Source organism: Oncorhynchus kisutch, linkage group LG7 (assembly GCF_002021735.2).
Source record: "Oncorhynchus kisutch isolate 150728-3 linkage group LG7, Okis_V2, whole genome shotgun sequence".
Classification (NCBI taxonomy): domain Eukaryota; kingdom Metazoa; phylum Chordata; class Actinopteri; order Salmoniformes; family Salmonidae; genus Oncorhynchus; species Oncorhynchus kisutch.
In genome coordinates, this window is record NC_034180.2 from 19,121,947 (window position 1) to 19,139,757 (window position 17,811).

At 42.0% G+C, this 17,811-nt stretch overlaps 1 protein-coding gene across 3 annotated transcripts in view; it reads right to left on the minus strand.

The window, feature by feature from the left end:
* Nucleotides 1-4,850, minus strand: part of mta1 (metastasis associated 1) — a 47,667-nt gene extending 42,817 nt beyond the window's left edge. The window contains exon 1 of one of the 3 annotated variants that reach the window (XR_004210586.1): nucleotides 4,581-4,850. Coding sequence is in view for 1 of the 3 variants with exons in the window: in XM_020487670.2 (XP_020343259.2) it covers nucleotides 4,581-4,608 (28 nt within the window). In the remaining 2 variants the exon portion in view is untranslated. The remainder of the gene's footprint in view (nucleotides 1-4,580) is intronic. The other 2 variants (XR_004210585.1, XM_020487670.2) reach the window with 2 other exon arrangements.
* Nucleotides 4,851-17,811: the final 12,961 nt, after the last annotated feature.

Below are 17,811 nucleotides of genomic sequence, written 5' to 3' on the forward strand. Positions count from 1 at the left end.
AACCATCGCCCCATTCTGAGGTCCTGAGCAGGTTTTCATCATGGATTTCTCTGTCCTTTGCGCCGATCATCTTTTCCTCGATCCTGACTAGTCTCCCAGTCCCTGCCGCTGAAAAACATCCCCACAACATGAAGCTGCCACCACCATTCTTCACCGTAGGGATGGTGCCAGGTTTCCACCAGACATGTGCGCTTGGCATTCAGGCCAAAGAGTTTAATCTTGGTTTCATCAGACCAGAGAATCTTGTTTCTCATTGTCTGAAGAGTCCTTTAGGCAAACTCCAAGCGGGCTGTCATGTGCCTTTTACTGAGAAGTGGCTTCCGTCTGGCCACTCTACCATAAAGGCCTTATTGGTGGAGTGCTGCAGAGACGGTTGTCCTTCTGGAAGATTCTCCCATCCCCACAGCCTAACTCTAGAGCTCTGTCAGAGTGACCATCGGGTTCTTGGTCACCCTCCTGACCAAGGCCCTTCTGCCAGCACTAGGAATAGTTTTGGTGGTTCCAAACTTCTTTCATTTAAGAATGATGGAGGCCAGTGTTCTTGGGGACCTTCAATGCTACAGACATTCTTAGTACCCTTCCCCAGATCTGTGCCGACACAATCCTGTCTCGGAGCTCTACGGACAATTCCTTCATGGCTTGGTTTTTGCTCTGACATGTACTGTCAACTCTGGGGACCATTCCAATGCACGTCCAATCAATTGAATTTTCCACAGGTGGACTCTAATCAAGTTGTAGGAACATCTCAAGGATGATCAATGGAAACAGGATGCACCTGAGCTCAATTTTGAATCTCATAGCAAAGGGTCTGAATACTTATGCAAATAAGATCTGTTTTATATATTTTTTTTATAAATTAACAAAAATGTATAACAACCTGTTTTCTCTTTGGCATTATGGGGTAATTGTGCGTAGATTTGAGGATTTGTATTCATTTAAAACATTTTAGAATAAGACTAGCGAAACATTTTTGGAAAAAAGTCAGGGGGTCTGAATACTTTCCGGAGGCACTGTAATGTTCAGCCATGCACTCACGTGTGTACTCCTGTAGCTAGTACACTAACCAACTCAATTTGAGCGGTTTACTAATGGGAAACATGCAGCGAATCTTACACTGAACATGCTCAACCACAGCCTTCAAAAGAGCTCAAAAATGTAATAAAAACATACAGAACAGGCAAACCAGCCTGCCAGTCTCTCCAGCTCACTCTGTTGGTCTCTCTTCCTGCCTGCCTGCCTGTCTCTGCCAGTCCTCGCCTACCCTCCTGCCAGATCAGCCTGCATGTGCCCACAGCCCGCGTCTGCTACCCCCACCCCTCCCCCACTGCCTGCCTCAGCCAATCATGCGCCATCACTACCCGCCACGTCACAGTGCAGTCAAATTCCCTCAGAGCCAATCGTAGCATGTAGCTGAGTCCCAAAGACAGTGTGTCCATCCATCTCACTCAGATAGGTAAAGAAAATGCAGGGCCTATTCTAACACCAGCCAAACTTGGCATGATCATCCATACTGTATGTGACTGTTAGAAAAAAGGTGGAGGCTATGCCTTCTATCTGAGCGGTGTGTTCGCCCTCTGTCAGAGAGCCTGTATCAATTCTGCTGCCAAGGAGATGCTGTGTATCTATGCAGTCTACCACAGTTCGGCTCCAAGGAGACGCTGTGTATCTATGCCGTCTACCACAGTTCGGCTCCAAGGAGACGCTGTGTATCTATGCCGTCTACCACAGTTCGGCTCCAAGGAGATGCTGTGTATCAATGCCGTCTACCACAGTTCGGCTCCAAGGAGATGCAGTGTACAAACGTCTGTGTTGCCACTGGTCACTTGTCATTTTACCATATGTTCTCTCTGGGAAAATGTTTCGGTTATTGCTGCAGATCGAAATCACATCAAATGTATTAATAAAGCCCTTGTCACAAAGTACTTATACAGATACCCAGAGAGCAAGCAATGCAGAAGTACATCACACTCAAGGGGTCAGCGATTGACATTTCCACTGATGGCCACTTGCTGAAGATACTGCTGCTTTTTGTCCTTACGGTCTTCCTTTACCCAAACATCGATCCCATCATGCGCTCTCTGCATGACACATGTAGCCAATCACATCTGTAAGGAAGATGCCATGTGATAGTGCCATTGGGGGGGGGGGGGGGGCTTTCACCAAAGAGCCAATTCAACTGAATAGTAAAGCTTGTCCAAGCAACCAACTACCTGGATCCTCTCCTGAACTTTGACCCCAGGGGGCCTGAGTTTACACACCTACAGGGAAAGTGGCCATGGTGCTTTCAATTTGGTGCATGTTAGCCAAGACAATAAGCTGAAAATGCCAGATTGATGCTACTGATCAAGCAACTTTCCTGCTATGCCAGAGACAGCACATCGGTTTAGGATATTATGATGTTAGTTCACAATAATGCTGTGTGATTCCAAAAGCAACCATACAGACCCTTGTTTTTATCATTTTCCTTGGGTTTTGGAGGGTAAAAATGGTCAGGGACCCTAAATGCCAGGAGAGGCTTGCTCTCCAGAAGAGTGATCTATAGAAAACAAAGACAAATAAGCGATCTATCGGAAAGAATAAGGCTAAATGGACTTTGGGGTGTAAAATGTTGAAGAGTGATGTGCTGTGTGGAAACAAAGACATTAGATCCTAGTTAGCCTACTGTCTATGTGTGACAGGCTTTGTCTATGCTTCAGCCACAAGGGAAGTCCTCCTCATTGCCTCTGATGATCCAGCATTGTCCACAGCATTGTATTTTTAAGTGTCAGCTATCTTTGAGGGGAACCCAGCTTTGTTCAGATGCCAGGCAATGCCCTAGACTGGAGAAGGGGACAAGGCACCTACCCAGAGAAGCATCCATTTGATCCTGGACCTTATTAGATTTCAGTGTACTGCCATGAGCGGTTCGACATTGAACCAAAGAGCTGAGGCAACGACTGTGGTTGTCGGGCCAAACGGGACCTAAAGGGAATGTAGCAGGTCAGAAGAGGACTGGCCACCCCTTGGGAGCCTGATTCCTCTCCAGGTTTCTTCCTAGGTTACTGCCTTCTAGGGAGTTTTTCCTAGCCACTGTGCTGAACGGCCTCTGCATTGCTTGTTCGTTGGGGTTTTAGGCTGGGTTTCTATAAAGCACTTTGTGACATCTGCTGATGTAAAAAGGGTTTCATAAAATACATTTTATTGATTGACATGGCAATTCAAAATAATTTCTCCCTCTAAAATGTAGGCTTACCTTTACTATCTTGGCGCTGATTGAATGGCTATTCAGAGGTTCTTGAGAAACTGTCAAAACAGTTCCATCAAAAGTCCATCATTTAAAGAAAATGAGTGTGCAGCAGTACTGAATCTGCTGTCAAAAAGTTCCATTCCCCAGCTATCAATTAAAATGATATGCTGTAAACTGCTCTGTGTGCATAGCAATGAGTGGCTTAAATTCCCCACTTTCCAAAACAATTAAATGGGTCCTCTATGCTGCATGATCACAAGCAGACAGACAAACTGTCACCATTTCTGTACAGTGCCAACTAAAACTATATATTTTATGAACACTTGTCTAACTTGTCTGACAAACAAATGATTCATAACACAACTGGAAGCCAGTTGACATGAGTTAATAGTAAGAGAGTATGCTAGGCTATTGTTATATAGTAGTGTTTCCTCCGTGTTAAATAGTTCCCAATAAAAATAAGGAAAACATCGTTTCCTCTAGGACTGGTCACATTGAACCCATCCATCACAATCCACAACTGGTGCTGCTGAACACACGCTGTCGTGGTCGAACAGAAACATGTTCACACACCAGCTAACAATGAATTAAACTTGGTTTAAAACCTGTGGCATGACTAGCCTACTGCTGGATACAGTTGGCAATTTGATGATTAAAATGTATCGCAAGGGGGAGGGAGTGTGACACCGGACCTCAGTATGCACCGAACGAGCCAGGTGAGTTGAAAACTAAATATAAGTCAACTTGAACCCGAGTAGACTAACCTTGCTAGGTAGCTATTGTTACTGTAAAGTGGTACATATTATGAAATGCAAACGCTGATCCATTTGATATAGAAGGTCGGTCTAATATAAAATACAGATGCTCTGATTAGACAATAGGCACCATCGTAATGTATTTTCATTACTCTGAAAGTACAACTTCAGAGGCCAGCAGCAGTTAACGTTACCGTGCTCTGCCTCAAAATGCTCAACTCTCACCAGAGCCAAATAGCCTGTTAGACAACTAATACGTTAGCCAGCCGACTGGCAAGCCGAACTTACTTTTAAAAGCGAAACCGTTAAATAATTACTTTAATAGAAACAAAAAAAATGTTAACTCTGAAGACGACCATATTGGTTTGTGTGACAACAACAGCGAGACGTTTAGAAACAACGAGGGGGGGGGGGGGGACCCGGGGTCCCTACGAGACTCTTCATCACCATCCTCCTCCTCCTCATAGTCACCATCATCTTCATCACCGACTGAAAGCACAAGGCACTTTAGCTTTAGGAAATCAAATTTAAAAAGACAAAACCCGCGACGAACCAGGGAGAACGAGACACAAAATTGTCCATAGCTGTGTTCCCCTTACCTCCAACCCGGTACATGTTCGCTGCCATGACTGCCCCGTGTCCTGGCGTCTCCAGGTAGGGCTATCTCTCGCAGGAGCGGTCGCTGTTACCCCTGCCGCCGCTGTGTGTTGGAAAATGGTGGATTGATCAATACGAAGCAGACTAGCCAAGAGATCTTAAAGAGACAGTACGCGTTATTTCTCCAACACCTACTCGTCCGGGTAGTCCTGCTGTATTTTTTAATTGAGGCGGACTTGAGTAACCCGCGTAAAATGTGGATACAGTTCGTAACAAAGCGGTTTCCCCTGGAAGTCAGTGCACGAACGAGGAGTGGGCTGCAGTGGGAGGGGGGGGGGGGCACTATTCAGCATCGCTACCCTCTCACTACCCCGCCTCCCTACCTGCACGCAACACAACAGTGCTGTGTTATTTCAAAACTAACGGGAACATTTATAAAGTATTAAACTGTTGCTTGTTTGAGTAGCCTACAAAAAAATTAAAATGTTTTGATTGTGGCCAGTTCCTTTAAATATGTATGTTCATATCTCCCTCTGTCTAGCCCCCTCAACCTTACTGAAGCCAGTTCCACTGCTTTTTTTCATTGTTCCCCTCTAATCAGATACTTATTTAGACCTGGGAAACCAGGTGTGTGCAATTAATTATCAGGTAGAAGAGAAAAGCAGGCTCCAGATCTCTTAGGGTAAGAGTTGAATAACCCTGATCTAGCCTTTTCATTGTCCCCTGGTTTGGACAGCTTCATGCCTTCAAGAACTGTGGTGTGTGTTATAGCCTATGTCTGAGTCCAAGGAGATGTAGCTTGCTGTGAAAACATGATCCTGGGTGGTCTCCTTAGAGAGAGAGAGAGAGAGACATAGAGACAGAGAGAGAGAGAGACAGAGAGACAGAGAGGGGGGGGGAGAGACAGACAGACAGACAGACACAGACAGACAGACAGACAGACAGACAGACAGACAGACAGACAGACAGACAGACAGACAGACAGACAGACAGACAGACAGACAGACAGACAGACAGACAGACAGACAGACAGACAGACAGACAGACAGACAGACAGTGACACAGAGAGAGAGAAGGAGAGAGAGAGAGAACAGAGAAAGACTGGGAGAGAGAAACCCAGGGAGAGGAGAAAAAGAGAGGAGGGAGAGAGTTTTTTTTATACAGAGCAGAGAGTCTATTCCAGGAAGATGGTGCTTCCTCTGATGGTGTACTGAATCTCAACCGTGTTTTATGAGGTGGTTTTCAATGTAAATGTAGGCATGGAGGAATTCCCCTGGTGTACATCTGATCTATACCATATGGCAGAGTTCCCAAATAGGTGGTATGCGGGCCAAATTCAGCCTGTGTGTGATTTTATTTGGCCCCTAAAGTCACCTGAGAACAAAACAACATGAGCTCAAAGTGATTTTAATTTAGGAAATCTGTTCCCAAGTATCCCCACACCTAAGAAGTGAGGCATATGTGATTGTGTATCTCAATGCAATCAAGGTTTGAAATTATTATATTTTTCTCAAATGCTATATCTGTTTGAGATTCTGCAGTGTACAAATTATTTATAACTCTGTTCCGACCCCCTAAAAAAAGAAAAAATAGACCAACTGCCGAATGTAACTAAGCACCCTTCCATATGGAAGGCTGAACTACTAGGCCAAGCGTCTGCAGTCATATGACCATGGTAAGCCAATCACAAGTCTCTCTATATATTTTACCACCAGTGCACTCAAAATGAAGTAACTCTTTGCAACAGTAGAGTGGGATACTATTGTCTACTTGCACATTCAAGATTAAGTAACAGTGTGTGTGTGTGTGTGTGTGTGTGTGTGTGTGTGTGTGTGTGTGTGTGTGTGTGTGTGTGTGTGTGTGTGTGTGTGTGTGTGTGTGTGTGTGTGTGTGTGTGTGCGCTTACGTATATGCCACTGTAGGCTGGCACTTCTATACTTTTACCAACGTTGTTGCCAGTGTGATGTAATTATAACTAGACAACATCTTCCTGTGACTCATCAGAGATCTAACCCAAGCATTCATCAGAGATCTAACCCAAGCCAATATGCTCTCAAATTGAACTAGAAGAAAGTTGTTTCCAACTTGTTTACCTGTTTTATACTATGAACTGTTAGTGTGCATGTGCGCGTGCATGTGTGTATGCACTCATGCAGATGTGCGTGTGTATCTTTGTAGGAACTGGGAACTGTGAATAGGAGTTCCTGCGTGATGCTGTTTGTTTTCTTGGCTGCTCTCTGGCTGCTGTGCAGACGTCTTTGATTGGCTGGCTCCTCTTCCAGATGTTGGTGATGTCAGAGTGCTGTACAGGCAGTTAATCCACTGTTTCTAGGTCGTCATTGAAAATAAGAAATTGTTCTTAACTGACTTGCCTAGTTAAAGGTAAAATTAAAAGAAATAAAAAATATTGTTACTGCACCATGCATTACTCTGTTCCTGTACTGGTATGAATGAGACAGCAGGTGGCACTGTTGTCCCATTTTCCATTACTTCCATGATGCACTAAGATGCAGTTTCCTATCTTCACCAGCAGAGATCGCTACAAACACATTGTCCTCACATGCTCCCTTGACAGCAGTGCTGAATGGACAGCAGACAGGGCAGACTGTTCAGGCTGTGCAGCGATCCCTGAGGATCCAGACATGACACTTCATTAATTGATTTATTATGTATTTTGGGGCTGTTTGAGTCACACAGTCAGTGTTTTTCCGACTGAGGCCCAGACCAGCCAACAGAGCTTTAGCCTCTGCTGACCTCCATTAACATCATTTTATTAATTGAGACACTGTTTTTATTTCCACCATTATTGCCCTCGCCTTCCCGTTCCTTTCCCTGTTGGTCTGTTAGATTAGGAGGAAGAAAGCGGTTTGTGGGTTGTGCGTGTGTGAGAAAGTGCGAATGATAAAGGTTGGCAGTTTGGGTGTGGAGAGACAGTCCATGGCAAGATAAGGGCAGTACCATGAAGGAGGGCGGTTATACAAGTTTAGTGGAGATTTCACTCCTTACCAGAACCAGCATCTCAGCCTATGTTGTTTTAATCCCAAATGGCTGTATTTCCTTCAGAAACCCTTTCATCATATTTATTAAATATACTGAACAAAAATATTAACGCAACACGCAACAATTTCAAAGGTTTTACTGAGTTACATATAAGGAAATCAGTCGATTTAAATCAATTAATTAGACCCTGGCTGGGCCTGGGGGGGCATTGGCCCACCCACTGGGGAGCCAGGCCTTGCCAATCAGACTGTTTTCCCCACAAAAAGGCTTTAGTACAGACAGAAATACTCTTCAGTTTCATCAGCTGTCCGGGTGGCTGGTCTCAGACGATGCCGCAGGTGAAGAAGTCGGATGAGGGGGACCTGGGCTGGCGTGGTTACACGTGGCCTGCAGTTGTGAGGCCGGTTGGATGTACTGCCAAATTCTCTAAAATTAGGTTGGAGGTGGATTACGATAGGGCTGGGCCATATATCGAATTCATTTGATTAAATAGAATTTATGTTTTTGCTCGATATTCCAAACGCCTGTATCGCAGAATCAACTTTTTTAAATGTTTTTCGTTTTTATGAGCATTTATGTATGCTTGCTCTCTTGTTGTATTTTTGGTGCTGTGTGCACCTTCCCATTTACACCAGAGATTTGTATAATGACGAGATGCTCATGTCTATAAGCCCTAACAATGGGAGTCGTTGTCCCAAAGACGAGAAGGCAGGTGACGAGTTTAGGTTCAAAATAAACGCATAGAAACGTTTTGGGCTGATTTTAGACAGATTTTGGCGAAAGTGAAACCTCCCGCTTCGCCTCTTTCTCCCAAGCCCCTCTCCCTACCACTCACAACAACAAAGATGAGAGATCACTTCTTCCTGATATTATTTTACTGTATTAGAGGAGAAGTTAACCTTTCGAACCATACCCTGTTTATGTTTCAACCCCTAAAATTTTGAGAAGAGCAGACTACTAAAATGGATGTACCAGTGAACATTCATTCTGACAAATGAATGCTCAGTTGGTCGTGCGCACATTACGGTACCACGTATCTCTAGCAGCATTTTAGTCAAATAAAGATTGCTATACTAGCTGTTTAGTCTGTGTTTTATAAATGTGCAATATGCATAAAACAATTATATAAGGAACTGGCAACTCGTTCTCATTCTGAGAAATACGGTAGGCCCCTTGATTGAAACATCTGAACAAAGTGGACAGGCTAGCATGCTGTTTAAACTGTTGGAGACGGACAGAAGGGTGTGTTCATAACAACTGTTTTGCCTTGTTCGCTGAATTCAGAGCTTGTGAAATTATACCTAGATCCCAGTTGGCTAAACTTGAAATATAAATATTAGCCAGCTACTCACTAGCACGTGAACTTATGCTTGAGATATTGTTTATGAGACAGGTGTTAATTTTCCAAAATATTAGTGAATGGGCATTATGCTTGGTTCTGGTTAAAATTGTAACAAAAAGGGCATTTCTATAGACAGACCTGAAAGACAAAAAATAATTCAATTATTAGTGGGTCTTACGGTTGTGTAAGGCATATATTCAGCCTAGGTATAATTTCAAAAGCTCTGATTTCATTAGATTATTGCTGACTGTTTGAAATACAGTGTATTTGACCTTTAATTGTACATCAGAGTTGTTATACAGTACCAGTCAAAAGTTTGTACACACCTACTCATTCAAGGGTTTTTCTTTATTTTTACTATTTTCTACATGTAGTGACCAGAAAAGTGTTAAACAAATCAAAATATATTTTAGATTCTTCAAAGTAGCCACCCTTTCTTTAATAAAGAATAAATAAAGATACAATTTGCCTTGATGACAGCTTTGCACACTCTTGGCATTCTCTCAACCAGCTTCACCTGGCATGATTTTCCAACAGTCTTGAAGGAGTTCCCACATATGCTGAGCACTTGTTGGCTGCTTTTCCTTCACTCTGCTGTCCAACTCATCCCAAACCTTCTCAATTGGGTTGAGGTCAGGTGATTGTGGAGGTCAGGTCACCTGATGCAGCACTCCATCACTATCCTTCTTGGTCAAATTTTTATTTTATTTTATTTCACCTTTATTTAACCAGGTAGGCTAGTTGAGAACAAGTTCTCATTTGCAACTGCGACCTGGCCAAGATAAAGCGTAGCAATTCGACACATACAACAACACAGAGTTACACATGGAATAAACAAAACATACAGTCAATAATACAGTAGAACAAAAGAAAACAAAAAGTCTATATACAGTGAGTGCAAATGAGGTAGGATAAGGAAATAAATAGGCCATGGTGGCGAAGTAATTATAATATAGCAATTAAACACTGGAATGGTAGATCGGCAGAAGATGATTGTGCAGATAGAGATACTGGGGTGCAAAGGAGCAAAATAATAAATAAATAGATACCAGTATGGGGATGAGGTAGGTAGATAGATGGGCTGTTTACAGATGGGCTATGTACAGGTGCAGTGATCTGTAAGCTGCTCTGACAGCTGGTGCTTAAAGCTAGTGAGGGAGATGTGAGTCTCCAGCTTCAGAGATTTTTGCAATTCGTTCCAGTCATGGGCAGCAGAGAACTGGAGGGAAAGATGACCAAAGGAGGAATTGGCTTTGGGGGTGACCAGTGAAATATACCTTAGCCCTTACACAGCCTGGAGGTGTGTTGGGTCATTGCTCTGTTGAAAACAAATGATAGTCCTACTAAGCGCAAACCAGATAGGATGGCGTATCGCTGCTGAATGCTGTGGTAGCCATGCTGGTTAAGTTTGCCTTGAATTCGAAATAAATCACTGACATTGTCACCAGCAATGCACCCCCACATCATGGCCCAGCAAGTCTCTTGTTCTTATTGATGTCCTTTAGTAGTGGTTTCTCTGCAGCAATTTGACCATGAAGGCCCGATTCACACAGTCTCCTCTGAACAGTTGATGTTGAGATGTGTCTGTTACTTGAACTCTGTGAAGCATTTATTTGTGCTGCAATTTCTGAGGCTGGTAACTCTAATGGACTTATCCTCTGCAGCAGAGGTAACTCTGGGTCTTCCTTTCCTGTGGCAGTCCTCATGAGAGCCAGTTTCGTCATAGTGCCTGATGGTTTTTACGACTGCACTTGAAGAAACGTTCAAAGTTCTTGAAATGTTCCATATTGACTGACCTTCATGTCTTAAAGTAATAATGGACTGTAGTTTCTCTTTGCTTATTTGAGCTGTTCTTGCCATAATATAGACTTGGTCTTTTACTAAATAGGGATATCTTCTGTATACCACTCCTACCTTGTCACAACACAACTGATTGGCTCAAATGCATTAAGAAGAAAAGAAATTCCACAAATTCACTTTTAAGAAGGCACATCTGTTAATTGAAATGCATTCCAGGTGACTACCTCATGAATGGTTGAGATAATGCCAAGTGTGTGCAAAGCTGTCATGAAGGCAAATAGTGGCTACTTTGAATAATCTCAAATCTAACTTTTTTGATTACTATATGACTCCATTTGTGTTATTTCATAGTTTTGATGTCTTCACTCTTACTCTACAATTTTTTCTGAGGTACTCGAAAATTCAAGCCACTTGGGTGCTGCCATAGAGTTACATTAGAAGTGCCCATCCAAGAAGGCTCAAGGTCGTTGGCCACAGATAAAATTGAGTCAAATCACGTTATATCTACCGTAGCTTTGATTGGACTGATCATGTCAACATCATATTTTCTAAATCTTAGCTAGCAGTCATCATCATGAATCAAGTCGAAAATCCAGCATGACTTCTGCCGTGTTCAGAACAACTGGAAACTCAGAAATCTCAAACTTCTGTGAGTTGAAGATGACTAGAAAATACGTTTTGAACAGTCATCCAACTCTGAATTTCAAGTCGGGAACTCAGGCCTCTTTCTAGAGCTCCGACCTTAAAGATCACTGACGTCATGATTCGGCCTTCTTTTTTTCAGAGTTCCCAGTTGTCTTGAAAGCGCCATAAAGTGAGCACAGCTGTGCAACCTTCCTGTTCAAGTGAGCACAACACAACAACGTGAGTCCAAAAATGTATTGTATGCTGCCGCTTAAATGATGTAATATGCCAGGGAGATATGTACAGTATATCACAAAAGTGAGTACACCCCTCACATTTCTGTAAATATTTGAGTATATCTTTTCATGTGACAACACTGAAGAAATGACACTTTGCTACAATGTAAAGTAGTGAGTGTACAGCTTGTATAACAGTGTACATTTGCTGTCCCCTCAAAATAACTCAACACACAGCCATTAATGTCTAAACCGCTGGCAACAAAAGTGAGTACACCCCTAAGTGAAAATGTCCATATTGGGCCAATTAGCCATTTTCCCTCCCTGGTGTCATGTGACTCGTTAGTGTTACAAGGTCTCAGGTGTGAATGGGGAGCAGGTGTGTTAAATTTGGTGTCATCGCTCTCACACTCCCTCATACTGACTGGTCACTGGAAGTTCAACATGGCACCTCATGGCAAAGAACTCTCTGAGGATCTGAAAAAAATAATTGTTGCTCTACATAAAGATGGCCTGGGCTATGAGAAGATTGCCAAGACCCTGAAACTGAGCTGCAGCACGGTGGCCAAGACCATACAGCGGTTTCACTGGTTCCACTCAGAACAGGCCTCACCATGGTCGACCAAAGAAGTTGAGTGCACGTGCTCAGCGTCATATCCAGAGGTTGTCTTTGGGAAATAGACGTATGAGTGCTGCCAGCATTGCTGCAGAGGTTGAAGGGGTGGGGGGTCAGCCTGTCAGTGCTCAGACCATACGCCGTACACTGCATCAAATTGGTCTGCATGGCTGTCGTCCCAGAAGGAAGCCTCTTCTAAAGATGATGCACAAGAAAGCCCACAAACAGTTTGCTAAAGACAAGCAGACTAAGGACATGGATTATTGGAACCATGTCCTGTGGTCTGATGAGACCAAGATAAATTTATTTGGTTCAGATGGTGTCAAGCGTGTGTGGCGGCAACCAGGTGAGGAGTACAAAGACAAGTGTGTCTTGCCTACAGTCAAGCATGGTGGTGGGAGTGTCATGGCCTGGGGCTGCATTAGTGCTGCCGGCACTGGGGAGCTACAGTTCATTGAGGGAACCATGAATGCCAACATGTACTGTGACATACTGAAGCAGAGCATGATCCCCTCCCTTCGGAGACTGGGCCGCAGGGCAGTATTCCAACATGATAACGACCCCAAACACACCTCCAAGACGACCACTGCCTTGCTAAAGAAGATGAGGGTAAAGGTGATGGACTGGCCAAGCATGTCTCCAGACCTAAACCCTATTGGGCATCCTCAAACGGAAGGTGGAGGAGTGCAAGGTCTCTAACATCCACCAGCTCCGTGATGTCGTCATGGAGGAGTGGAAGAGGACTCCAGTGGCAACCTGTGAAGCTCCATGCCCAAGAGGGTTAAGGCAGTGCTGGAAAATGATGGTGGCCACACAAAATATTGACACTTTGGGCCCAATTTGGACATTTTCACTTAGGGGTGTACTCACTTTTGTTGCCAGTGGTTTAGGCATTAATGGCTGTGTGTTGAGTTATTTTGAGGGGACAGCAAATTTACACTGTTATACAAGCCGTACACTCACTACTTTACATTGTAGCAAAGTGTCATTTCTTCAGTGTTGTCAAAAAATGTGAGGGGTGTACTCACTTTTGTGATATACTGTATACTGTAGCTAGGAAAGTAATACTAAGTGCTTGTTGTGTAGTAAGCTGTTAGTAGTCCATGCTGAACAAATAGTTATATTGACTACGTCCGTCCGAGCTCGCACATTAATGTCTTAATCGGAATTACGGATTGCCTCTTATCCGCTCGTCGTCCCCTTATAACATGGTTTGTACTCGAGTGTCATCTCGAGTGTCAGTAGAAACCACATTGGTTTAAGTTTTCCTAAAATAACTTTTCAGATATTTTATATCTGATCAAATAGTCTTCTGATGAATTAATTACTTATTTTTCCTCACGTTAGTCTCATTCCAAACGTCGTAAATTGTTGGTTATCTGCACGAACCCAGTCTTCACTATGAGTCATCCTTACATCAATTGTCTTAAATCATTTATTTATTACTAATTAAGTAATTCACAGAAATGCATAAACAAACAAACAAAGTCAATATGGTTACAAGAAATGATATGGGAATGTGCCCTAGTGGGCTAAACTGGCATCGCGGCTTGGTGGACAAAAGGGGGAGTCAGCTGAGAAGTCACTACAGAGTGATAATTATAACAATTGAAATGCTAATCCTTTGCACATGAACGCTCACTCATTCGGGAACAATTGCAATCAATATATATATTTACGCTCAGTGTGTCGTCTTGATCGCTGTTGAAAAGTTTGTTTCTTTTGTATAATTGTCCGTCACTTTCTCTCTGTCGTGGATAATTCAGAGTGACATTCATTCATGTTGTTGTAGAATGTATGTTTCAGCGGTTGTCGTTCTTCACGTTCAATGATACCGAATTCCTAGCTGCAGACTAGTAATTAATATCAAGGTTTTGTTCTTATTCTGTCGGTATCGATAGTCTAAAAGTTTAATGGCTCTGATTTAGTTCAACTCAAAAGGGAATTGGAGTTTCCTTCATTAAACAGTCCAAAATCACATTACACAATTTTACAAACAGTATCATACTCACTCATTCATCTTATACAACAAGTAGATGTAAACCTCATATCTAAGGCTATTATATAAACAGCGTTATGGTAATGTGGCCACACCGTCTCCCATGAGCTTCCCCAAGTTGTAACAAACGGACCAGTTCGTAGCTGGATTCTTCACCGATCTTTTATACTTTCTCCGGATTTGAAATTTCTTCGGACCTCAAGTTCTGTGAGGTGGAAGAAATTCCTTTGTTCTCTATGAAAATTCACTCTGTCTCTTATACTGTGTGGCCATGAGGCAGGGTCTTCTCCTCAGGAATTTACGACCTCTCTCTGACCAAAGCAGCCTAGTTGAAGGAGGCAAGGGGGAGGCAGGGAGAGGGGGGTGGGGCTTGCTGTACCCAAAGAGGGCAACGTCATGACACAAGGCTCCGCTGATAGCCAGGTGTAGCAGTAGTAAGGTGTTGGGACTCTGCTGTTGGGACAGCTTTATGAAGGCCCTAACAATTTGTGGGCACAGTTTGTGGGCTCTGTTTGTCACCGTTATAGAGCAATTCATGTATTGTTCAGTGTTGTCTTGTGTAGTGACTTTGCTGACATGCATACAAAAAAAAATGGGTGTTTGCCCCACCTAGATTTGCATGCTAAAATCGCCACTGTGTACAATGACAAAAAATATGACTAAAACATTGACAACTTCGTCAGGAAACATAAGGAAACAAATACTGTATAGTTCTTGCATTCACTCACAATGAAGGATAAAACATGTTATAAAACCGGAGATTCTCTGCACAGCCACAGGTAGTGAGCTGAACTTGGGAGTTAGGCTAATTAACACTGTGAGCTCATGCTGCTAGCTGTGATGTCGTGAGTCACTCTTAAAGGGACAGGCTTTCTTACAGGTGAATGAAATGAATATAGGACTGTTTCCGATCAATGAAAATGTTGTAATTAATTCAGAAAATCTGGAGGGTCTCCGACTGATTACAGATGCATAAGTTTAATAAGTTGTGACAATAAAATAATAACAAAGCTTATAAGCAATAGAATGGCAAACGTCTTACCAGACTTGATACACGTAAAACAAACAGGGTTTATAAAATATACACCCTTACTAGGAAATACATGAACATGTTTCAGTTTAATACAACACGCAAAATAACAAGATATACATTTATCAATAATGGCTGTTGATGCTGAAAACACGTATAACTGTCTTGAATGGCCTTTTCCAGGGCCGGCTCCAGGCATAAGCAACATAAGCTGTCACTTAGGGCCTCAGGGTCTCAACATACTATTGAGAGATAGATTAGTAGAATACACAATGTGCATGTTCGGAATTTGGTGGTGCATCAGCAATTTGGTTTTGTTATTTCAGTCACTCACAGTCACTCAATTAGCCCATGTCGGCCCCCTTTGATATCACTCAGATATCATGGCATAAGTCATGGTAAAATGTGTAGAATTGCAGGAAATTAGCTTTAAAACTGAACAAAAATTTTCTCTCCGCCCCATGGCAAAATGTGTTGGAAATTAACTTTCAAATTTACATTATTCTCTCCAACCTCAAGGGGGGGGGGGGGGGGGACTTTTCTATTCAAAGCTTTGGAAGCTTTCAACTTTCCAACTGAAATAATACATTTAATACAAATATTATATAAATGTCCTAAAGTAAAATTATACACAAATAAGACATTATCTGATTAAATTGCTTTAGAAAAGGGCACAAGACTGGGATGTCCCCCCTCCCCTCTCCTGTTTGCACTGGCAATTGAATATCTTGCAGAAAGAATTAGACAGGAACCAAACGGAACAGGTATCAGTATTGGTAAACATGAATATAAATGAAACTTCTTTGCAGATGATCTCTTGATATACTTTACCAATATCGAAAACTCAATGTCCCCTTTGCTAAAAATATTTTCAGAGTACTCTAAAATCTCAGGATGTAAAATGTATATGAATAATGGCAATAGGAAAAAGAAAAACAGTAACTCACAATCTACAGAAATCCTTTTCAAGTGGACCACAAACAATATTAAATACACATGTTGCTTAATAAGTGACAACAAACAACAAATATATAAAGACACCTTTATTCCATTACTCAACAATATAAAAACAGATCTAATTCAATCTTCCCATAAATCGTACAGTACTGTAGAATAAACCATACAGAAATGCATGGCTCCCAAAGATTTTATCTTTATTTTCAGTAATACCAATTACCCCATTGAATATATTCTTTAAAAAAGTATACTTGGTCATAACAGACTTTATATGGGCAAATAACATTCATAGAATTAAAAGGAACATTTTACACCTGTCACGCCCTGGTCTTAGTATTTTGTGTTTTCTTTATTTATTTGGCCAGGCCAGGGTGTGACATGGGTTTATTTTGTGTTGTGTTTATGTATGGGGGTTTTTCGTAGGTTTTGGGATTGTGGCTTAGTGGGGTGTTCTAACAAAGTCTATGGTTGCCTGAGGCGGTTTTCAATCAGAGGCAGGTGATTCTCGTTGTCTCTGATTGGGAACCATATTTAGGCAGCCATATTCTTTGAGTGTTTTGTGGGTGAATGTTCATGTCTCTGTGTGTTTGCACAAGATAGACTGTTTAGGTTTTCGCGTTACGTTTGTTGTTTTTGTATTGTATGTTTTTTCGTCTTCATTAAATATGTATCAAGAATACCACACTGCATTTTGGTTCGATCCTTGCTACACCTCTTCGTCAGAGGAGGAGATAGGAAGATGTTGTTACGGTTTTCTTCTAAGTATTGAGGGTTTTAACCTTCCAGACTTGGAATTGTATCAACTCGCTACCTAATGCTTTTACTTTCGACATATAGTTAAATGCATTAAGGAGGAGCAATGGGCACATATTGAAGATGCGCATGTTCATCCCCAGAATCTTTTTACGTGTGTAATTTAAAAGGATAAAGCTAAGAACATTAAGTTCATAGTTAGAAACACTATAACAATATGGAAGAAAATGAAACGTGTTCTACACGAACCAATATCACTCCCAAAAAAACACACCCTTATGGAACAATCCTTGGATAGCGTTTCGGAATTCACAGATAAATTGGTCCACATGGAAAATTAAAGGCATGGAAACCGTAAATGACTTGGTAAAACAGATACATTCCCATTACAGCTTTTAAAATACATTTTGGATTGACCAATGTAGATATTTTCAAATACATGCAACTTAAGTTTTATGTCACAACATTTAGTTTTGAAATCTTTTGGACATCAGAGCAATCTTGAGGGAATCCTATTTGAGTCAGAAAAGGACAATCTCTTAGAAAAAATATAAACTTTTGGAACCCAGACTTAAAAATAACTGATGTTGGCACCAGATGGAAGGAATGTTGAAAAATAACTAATGAGATTACAGTTAATGGAAATGTAGGCTTAAAACTTCTTAAGGCTAGGGGGCACTATTTTCACATCCGGATGAAAAATGTGCCCAAAGTAAACTGCCTGCTACTCAGGCCCAGAAGCTAGGATATGCATATAGGTAGATTTGGATAGCAAACACTCTAATGTTTCTAAAACTGTTAAAATGATGTCTGTGAGTATAACAGAACTTATTTAGCAGGCGAAACACCGAGGACAAACCATCCAGGAAAATGTGT